The sequence below is a fragment of the Pelobates fuscus genome, chromosome 5 (assembly GCF_036172605.1).
Source record: "Pelobates fuscus isolate aPelFus1 chromosome 5, aPelFus1.pri, whole genome shotgun sequence".
Taxonomy (NCBI): domain Eukaryota; kingdom Metazoa; phylum Chordata; class Amphibia; order Anura; family Pelobatidae; genus Pelobates; species Pelobates fuscus.
In genome coordinates this window covers 360,090,263-360,099,941 of record NC_086321.1, presented here as the reverse complement: position 1 = coordinate 360,099,941, position 9,679 = coordinate 360,090,263, and the positions used below count along the sequence as shown (strand labels likewise).

Below are 9,679 nucleotides of genomic sequence, written 5' to 3'. Positions count from 1 at the left end.
AAATTCTGACAAGCTGAGTGACACTCAGGGTTAATGCACAATTAGTGACCACAAACCCACCCATTAACCTCATTTAAAGCTCTGAAAACCTTTTTATTTTATGAGACACTCCTAGGGGAAGATGGTTGGCCTGTTAGATTGTCTAGTAGGTTTACCAGGCTGCCGGCATGGAAGGGGTTAAAACCTTTGGTCACATACCTGCTCTGGATGTTACCTTGCTGGAGCTATGAGAGTTGATTCTGTCCCTGGATTCCCTGGCCATCACTTGAGGTCCCTGACTCCTGCCATGCCTATGGCCTCAGACATACAGTCACAGTGGGTGGAGGACATGGACCGACCCCAGGAGGAACACTGAAAGCTGGGGTTCTCCATCTTATAATTGGAAGTGAATCTATAGAACTTTTTCTTCCTGTTACTCAGGTACTCACTGTAGTTCTTTGTGAGCAAGGTGTACAGGAAGGGGTTAATGCAGCTGTTGCTGTAGGTCAGGCAGGTGACTAGGTAATTGATACATGTTTGGGTCTGGGAGGAGAGCTGGGGGGACATGTCATAGAGTCTGATCAGCTGCCAAATCCAGAAGGGAAGGAAGCAAGCCCAGAACACCAGGACAATGCTAAAGATCATGAAGAGCACTTTCTGTTTTGGGGACTTCTTGTTCTCCTTGATGTAAATAGGGTTCTTCTGAGACTCCAGGTATGTCGTGGCCAGCCTGGTGTACAGAAAGCCAATGATCAGCCCTGGGGCCATAATGCTGGTGCTAAACAGGACAGTCAGATAGATCCTGTAGGCATCTAGACTCCAAGTTGGGGCACACATCCTCTTCACCTGCTTACCCTTTGACTCTGTCAATGTCATCATCATCATCATGGGCAAGGTGAGAATTAAGGAGATGGACCACACACCCAGGGCTGTGCTCTTTCTGTAATAATTGGACTTCTTCAGACTGGCCAGGGGTTTGGTGACAGCCACGTACCTCTCAGTGCACATGACAGTGAGGGTGAAGATGCTGGCATGCATGGTGAAGAGGTCTAGGCTGAGCAAGATCCTGCACCCCACATCCCCAAAATACCAGTCCTTGACAAAGTAGGTGCAGACAATGAACGGGATGCTGGACAGGTAGAGGAGATCAGCCAGGGCTAGGTTCATGATGGAGATGTACATGTTGGCTACTGTCTTCGTGGAGCTGTACATGACCACCAAGGTGTAGGCATTGCCTGAGACCCCTGCCACGTACATAAGAGACAGGATGGTCCCAAAAGTAGAGGTGATGATCAACTCATTGGTGTTGGACCAGCCCAGGTCCACGTGGGACAGGTTCCCCGGGCTGCTGGAGTTGGTCTCCATGTGAGGGTCAACCTGGGTGCAGAAGAACCCAGGAAGGGGACCTTCTGGAGAAGAATACTAAGGGTTCTCATCAGCATGAAAGAGCGCAGGAAAGAAGCAGAGAAGGAAGGGAGGGGGACTGTGACGTGTATCTTCTATCTCCTTCTCACCCTCCTCCTCTCTCCATCTCTCTTTCTTCTCATTCCTTCCTTTCTTCTGATTTGTATTTTTTCCTCACTGCATCCTCATCTTACTTTCTCCATCCTCTGTGCTCACCAGTCACCTTGCTACAAAGTTACTGCCCTTAGAGACATCTTATTAACCCTTTCAGGGACATCCCCCCCTTTGATTACCCCCCTCCCTCCTATATTTCTCATTTTCCGTTTGCAGAATCCCCCTGTATTTATTCCCCAGCAGGGACTGCTTTAATTTCATGTATCATAACATTTCTAGAATGCTTTTATTTTTTAAAAAAATTTGTTTTTCTAAAAATGTTTCTACTTTCAATGATTGCAGATAATTGGCCCTGATGACTTACTTGCTCTGGTAATAACTAGCTTTACTTTGATACCTGCAGGTTATTATAATAATTAAATCTAGCAATTAGCCATTTTCGTATTTGGAAACATCAACAACAAAGAGTTATTATGTTGTGGCAATTTATCGTTATTATATATCTTTTTTATGAAATCAATGCTATTGGGTCTTTATTCACTAAACAGTCAGTTATTATACACTGACAGATGACTTGCAGTACAGCAAGGACTGGGAGTATTAACAATGACACACATCATTCAGTTTACATTTAACCCTTCACTGCCAGACACTGGGGGCACCAGAGACTTTACTACTTACTGTTAGCCAGACAGTGAAATCTTGTGAATTAATGCAGATTTATGGAGCTATTGGGCTAAGGTGATCATTAACTCAGCTGTGCTTGGGGTAAGTTTATACTTGGAACACTGTGGCACACTGTGGTCTGTCTATCTATCTATCTATCTATCTATCCAGCAATCTATCTATATTTCTAATGACTCTACATCTATCTATTAAACAACCAGGTCAGTTGAAACCATTTACGTCGGGTAATAGACTGGGGGCAGGGGAGCTGAAAAAATAAGCTGGAATCCCTTGGACCTATATAGCGCCAACAAATTCCGTAGCGCTGTACAATACGTGGACGAACAGACATATAGTTGTAACCAGACAAGTTGGACACACAGGAACAGAGGAATTGAGGGTCCTGCTCAATGAGCTTACATGCTAGAGGGAGTGGGGTATAGTGACACAAAACGGTAAGGATAGTATGAGACTAATGACAGTGGCAAGAGAGGAATCAGTCGGGAGCTATTAACAGTTTAATTGATTGCATTAATCATAAATTAAGGACACAGCAAAAAGTTTAAAATACAATTTTAAAAAAACATTATATTTCTGTATTTTTGGGCATGCACATTTACAAACTATCAGCATAATGTGAAATAATGGCTCTATCTAGGGATATAAAGTCATACACAGTACATACAGTTTGATATGTAAATCAGGCAACAAACGGGGATCACTCATTAAACACAGATTTGTAACAAGCTCAGAACCAAATTGTAAAATAGAGTCAAAAATAGCTGATTTGTTAAAAAAATAAAATAAAATATTAACCTCAGCTTGAATGTTTTATCTTAACCAACCCCCCCCCCCTCCCCCCCATTTCATAGGTCTAGATAAAATATTTGTGAAATGTTCATAAAGACACAAAAGTTAATTGAAATGACCCAAAAATGTGACAGAGCCGTTTTAAATTTTGCTAATCAAACTTGGCTGACTTGGAGGTTTCTTGTATCAAATTTAGTCGCACAATCTTCATTTCAACATTACTCACTGTTAGAGAGCAAAATTACAGGGTTATTTACTAAGCACTAAATTTTAGCAAATTAAATCCGAATGGCAAAACTGAAGGTAAAAAAACAAAAAACAAGCTGTGACGATAAACGATTCGGAGAGTTTTGCCAGAGGAGCTAATTCAGCTTTAAATAAAAAATTTGGACTTAATCCTCTGAAATACGAAGCTTAGTAAATAACTCTTATGACTTACAAAGAGTTTATTAACCCCTTAAGGACGGAGCCAATTGTACAAGTTCTGATCAAAACAAAACGTAAATAAAACCGGGAATTTGCGCTATATGTCTGTTCAACAGTAATTATTATTATTATTATATTATTTATATAGCGCCAGCAAAATTCCGAAGCGCTGTCCAACCGTAATTCACCTCTTTCATATAAAGTTCACCTACACTTATTATATATCACTTTTTTCAGGAGAAACAGGGCTTTCATTTCATATCAAATATTTATAAATGAAACAGAATGTAATATTAATAAAATGTAAGAAACTTTAAGAAATTTAATTTTTCAAGTTCTGCGTGGCATTTTAACTGTGAATGTCCTAATTCTGGTAGACAGCCACTAGACGTGGAGTTCTATAAGGCAATTATTGCAGTTATCAAAAACTCCAATAATTACAATTACAGGGTTATGGGGCCCGGGACAGTGCACCCAGACCACTTCAAGGACTATAGTGTCCCTTTAACAAATATGCTGTAAAATGGGAAGACTCATCACCCATTTGGGTTTGTTTAATAAACTGCATGCTGTAATGGATTGAAATCGAAATTGAAAAATAGAGGCAATAAATGCCAATTTGGGAAACATTGTGCCACTCAGTAATAGTTGAAATGTGGCTTCTTTAGCCTAAATTTAATTTGGAATTTGGTGAATAAATCACACAGGTCTATTCAATAAAGTGAGAATCTATGGAAAGTGAATTGTAGGTCACACATAGCTAAACTGATAAAAACACAGCAGACTTGGACAATTTTCTCGATTCAGTTATTCTGGATTACGATTTTTAATTGACTCTGAATTCCCATTAAATCCCACTTCAGTGAATAACCCTGAATTATTCTGTAAAGGAGTGTGGGGTTAGATTAAGGATACATCATATAACCTGGCCCCAGAGGGTGCCTCGTCTTGCACTCCTGAGAATTCACCTCTGTGATACTGTGCACGCCGAGAATTCACCAAGAACTCATAATTAATTAATTAAAGGACCACTCTAGGCACCCAGACCACTTCAGCTTAATGAGGTGGTCTGGGTGCCAGGTCCAGCTAGGGTTAACCCATTTTTGTTATAAACATAGCAGTTTCAGAGAAACTGCTATGTTTATAAATGGGTTAATCCAGCCCTCAAATCCTCTAGTGGCTGTCTCACTGACAGCCGCTAGAGGCGCTTGCGTGATTCTCACTGTGAAAATCACAGTGAGAGCACGCAAGCGTCCATAGGAAAGCATTGATAATGCTTTCCTATGAGACCGGCTGAATGCGCACGCAGCTCTTGCCGCGCGTGCGCATTCAGCCGAATGGGAGGAGAGGAGGAGGATTGGAGGAGAAGAGCTCCCCGCCCGGTGCTGGAGAAAGGTAAGTTTTAACCCCTTTACTCTCCCCAGAGCCCGGCGGGAGGGGGTCCCTGAGGGTGGGGGCACCCTCAGGGCACTATAGTGCCAGGAAAACGAGTATGTTTTCCTGGCACTATAGTGGTCCTTTAAGTAGAGAAGTGCTCCTAGTTCAACCATATTTTAGCCAAGCTCAGCAATTTACAGAACAAAATGATTATGATAAGAGGAACTGAAGTGCTCCTAGTTCAACCATATTTTAGCCAAGCTCAGCAATGTACAGAACAAAATGATTATGATAAGAGGAACTGTCTATTGTTTTAACCAAGGCAAGGCAATATTGTGAATTACAGGAATATTTACTGAAGCAATTAGAGGATGAGTAACAGGGTAATAGGAGGAATAAAGGGATTATATTACATTTACGAATAATTAATTGGATGCACATGAACAGAGGGTGTTAAGGGATCTGCTCAAATGAGCTTACATTCTACATGGAACTATAGTAGGGCTTATACAAGAGTTAAAGGGACACTCTAGGCACCAGAACCACTACAGCTTAATGTAGTAGTTGTGGTGCAAAGATAATGTCCCTGTAGTCTGACAATTGTAAACACTGCCTTGTCTGAGAAAAGCCAGTACACTTCCTTCCTGGTGTAATCCTGCAATCGTACACTCTACATGAAGACGCCAACCGCTCCCCATAGAGAAGCATTCGTCTAATACAATTAATGCAGTTACCATGCATGTGCATTAGCCTCCCAATGTTCTCCTACGTGGAAGGCTTGGATTGGCTGGGATTGGGATTATATGGAGTAATAAGAGGAGTTATAGGGAGAGGTTATATGGAGTAATAAGAGGAGTTATAGGAAGGGTTATATAGAGAAATAGAAGTAGTTCTATGAAGGGTTATATAGAGAAATAGAAGGAGTTCTAGGGAGGGTTATAATGAGTTATAGGGGGAGTTATATGGAATAATGGGAGGAATTATAGGAATAATTATATGGAATAATAGAAGGAGTTATAGGGAGGTGTTATATCCAGTAATTGGATGAGTAATAGAGAGGCGTTATATAGAGTAAAAAGAGGGGCAATAGGGAGAGGTTATATGGAGTAATAGGAGGACTTATAGGGAAGGTTATATGGAGTAATAGAAGGAGTTATAGGGAAGGTTATATGGAGTAATAGAAGGAGTTATAGGGAGGTGTTATATAGAGTTATAGAAGTTATAACAACGGTTATTTGGAGGAATAGGAGGAATTATTTTAAGATTTGTTAGAAGGGTATATACAATAATATGATTTTTCTAAGGAAATGTTATATGCATCATAAAATTATGGAGGATTTACCTGTTAAAGGACCGACCTGACTCTTAACATTTTTAGATATTGGCCGTGACATTTATAGCAGGTCACTGCTCTACTATACAATCACGAAACAGAAAAATATTCTACGTAAGTAAGTGATGCTTTAGTTTTAGCCATAATTACAGGAAATAAGCCATGCGCCATTGGTATTGGATAAAAGGAGGCAATTTATTCTGCTATGAAACTCTATTATCAAAGAGAAACTCAAAAACTGTGTAATAGCTCGAAAACTGTTCCAAAATACATCTGAGATATTACTTTTTTTTTTTTTTTTTATCTTAAAAGCATGTTCTTTCCTTTCATCCTACCACCTGTTGGTGTTTCCCATTCCCCATCTTGATCTCCTCTCTCGTATTTTACATGTCTCTTGGTAGAGCAAATAATACGGGAAAATCTCTTTGAAAATAAATAAATTAAAAAATTAAAAAGTTGAATTCCACCTGACTTCTGAAGATATTCTTTCTCTCTCTTTCTATAGTTCTTTCGAAGAGATCTCTGTTTTGCCTACAAAGTCTTGCTGGTCTTTTGATGCAGTTCTTTCATGAAAATAAATGATTAGATGCTTCTAGCGATACAACGCGGCTCTGAATTCAGTTGGACATATAACACGTAGACGGTGAAAGATTGGTCATTTTTACAACAAGTGTGGGATAGAACAGAGGTATAAATGGACAGTAGATACACTCATTTGACCCATGGCAATGGAAGGATAGCATTTAAGTTTAATTTGAAGAATGTATTAGCTAAATAATTTTGAAATGGTTAACTACAGAGGTTCTGATGTATGGATGAAAAGAGTCTTAATGCTACTCTTGATATACTTGAAGACAAATTTATACGTACCATAGAGTGCCCCCGGCAAGCTATTCTTATATAAAAGGGACATTCCAGACTCCTGAAACATTTTATCTTGCTGAAAAGCTTTATGTGTGAAGAGTGTGTCCTTTCGGAAAAAGTGAAGGTTTCATTAGACCTTGACACTTTTATGAATTAACCTGGTTACACCCCCATGCTTGTCAATCACACAACAGGTCCTGTTACTTCCTGGTTTGGTTAGCTCAGTGGAGTTAAACTCAAGAGGCCCAGAGCAACTGCCTTGTAAAGACTTCTCATTGAGCTGCATTGGGAAGTCTGTGATTGGACAGTGACGAATAGTCTGGGCGGGGTTAGAAGGGGAGGGCTTGCAAAGGCAGCAGACAAGAGAACTGCAGGTATTGCAAGCTTTTTTTTTAGATATACACTTAATGAAAAAATGCATATTAAATGCATGCAAGGTTTCATTTGGGATATATCTCTTAAACAACCATTTTTTTGTATGTGGGCAGTGGAGTGTCTTTCTAAATGCAGCAGGTAGCAGAGAGAATGCATGGCTTTGTGTTCACTAAGGAGATGCTATGAGGCTGCAGTCTGTTTTTGGGGTGCTTGGTCAACTGGTAAATGTTGGGTCCTCTGTGCAGGGCCGCCATCAGGGGGTGACATCCATGACGGTTGTCACGGGCCCGGCGGCCCTGGGGGGCCCGGACTGCTCTGGCAGTCATGGGCCCCACTTTCCCTTTCTGCACACATAGATAGCGAATATCGCTATCTATGTGTGCAGCCGCAGGCCCCCGGCTCCCTGTTACCACAGAGGGGGCCCAGGCAGCACACGGCCTCTTCTCCTCTCTTCTCTCTTCTAATAACTCTCGCGAGACCCGGTTGCCATGGCAACGCTCCGCGGGTCTCGCGAGAGTTACTGGAAGAGAGGAGAACAGGCAGTGTGGTGGCCCCCTCTGCGGTAACAGGGAGCCGGGGGAGGGGGGGGGCCCACCGGACCACCAGGGATGGAATCTCCCCCTCCCTGGACCAGGTAAGCAGGGAGGGGGGAATAACATTTAATTACATTTTTTTTAATGTGAAAATGCCCCTTCCTCCCCCTTCTCCCCCCCAGATTGCACACTAACACAACACACACTACATACACTAACACAACACACACTGCATACACTGACACAACACACACTGCATACACTACACAACACACACTGCATACACCAACACAACACACACTCTGCATACACTAACACAACACACACTGCATACACTAACACAACACACACTGCATACACTGACACAACACACACTGCATACACTAACACAACGCACACTGCATACACTGACACAACACACACACACACTGCATACACTAACACAACCCACACTCTGCATACACTGACACAACCCACACTCTGCATACACTGACACAACACACACTCTGCATACACTAACACAACACACACTGCATACACTAACACAACACACACACTGCATACACTAACACAACACACACACTGCGTACACTGACACAACACACACTGCATACACTAACACAACACACACTGCATATACTAACACAACACACACTCTGCATACACTAACATAACACACTCTGCATACACTAACAAAACACACATTATCCATATATTAACACAACACACTCTGCATACACCAACACAACACACACTACATACACTAACACAACACACACTATCCATATACTAACACAACACACTCTGCATACACCAACACAACACACACTGCATACATTAACACAACACACACTCTCCATATACTAACACAACACACTCTGCATATACTAACACAACACACACTGCATACACTATCACAACACACACTCTCCATATACTAACACAACACATTCTGCATACACCAACACAACACACACTGCATACACTAACACACACTGCATACACGAATACACTAATACAATACACACACTGCATTCACTAATACAACATGCACTCTTCATACACTACACACTAACACACTCACTGCATACACTATACTGACATTCGCTACACATTACACTCTGCATTCACTACACTAACACACACTCTGCATCCGCTACACACTAACACACTCTCTGCATTCACTACACATTAACACTCTGCATTCACTACACTAACACACACTCTGCATCCGCTACACACTAACACACACTTTGGATTCACTATACTGACACACACACGCTGCATTCACTACACTAACATACACTGCATTAACTGTACACACAGCATCCACTACACAAACATCCTGTATTCACAGTACACACACTACATCCACCACAAATTGAAACACTCTGCATTCACTATACACATACACTGCGTCTAATACACACACTACAGACACTGCATCCACTAAACACATTTCATCTAGTACATACAAACACTACATCCACTACATCACTGTACACACACTACATCCACTACTCAAACACACTCTGCGTTCACTATACACACTGCATCCGCTACACAAACACACACTCTGCATTCACTACACTAACACACACTCTGCATTCACTGCACAAACAGTATCTAATACACACAATCACTACATCCATTACACACATTCTAATTCACTTCCACTATACACACCACATTCAGTCCCGCATCATTGTCAGCGGACTAGGTAGGGCGTGGGCGGGCCCGGGAGGGAGCGGGCAGGGGGGGGGGCAGACTTTGTGCTTTGTCAGGGGCCCCAACATTT

At 41.7% G+C, this 9,679-nt stretch overlaps 1 protein-coding gene across 1 annotated transcript; it reads right to left on the bottom strand.

The window, feature by feature from the left end:
- Positions 1-261: 261 nt before the first annotated feature.
- Positions 262-1,393, bottom strand: LOC134610400 (urotensin-2 receptor-like). Its single transcript, XM_063453353.1, has one exon. The coding sequence runs from the start codon at positions 1,342-1,344 to the stop codon at positions 262-264; it is 1,083 nt and encodes a 360-aa protein (XP_063309423.1). The 5' UTR covers positions 1,345-1,393.
- Between the last annotated feature and the right edge of the window lie 8,286 nt (positions 1,394-9,679).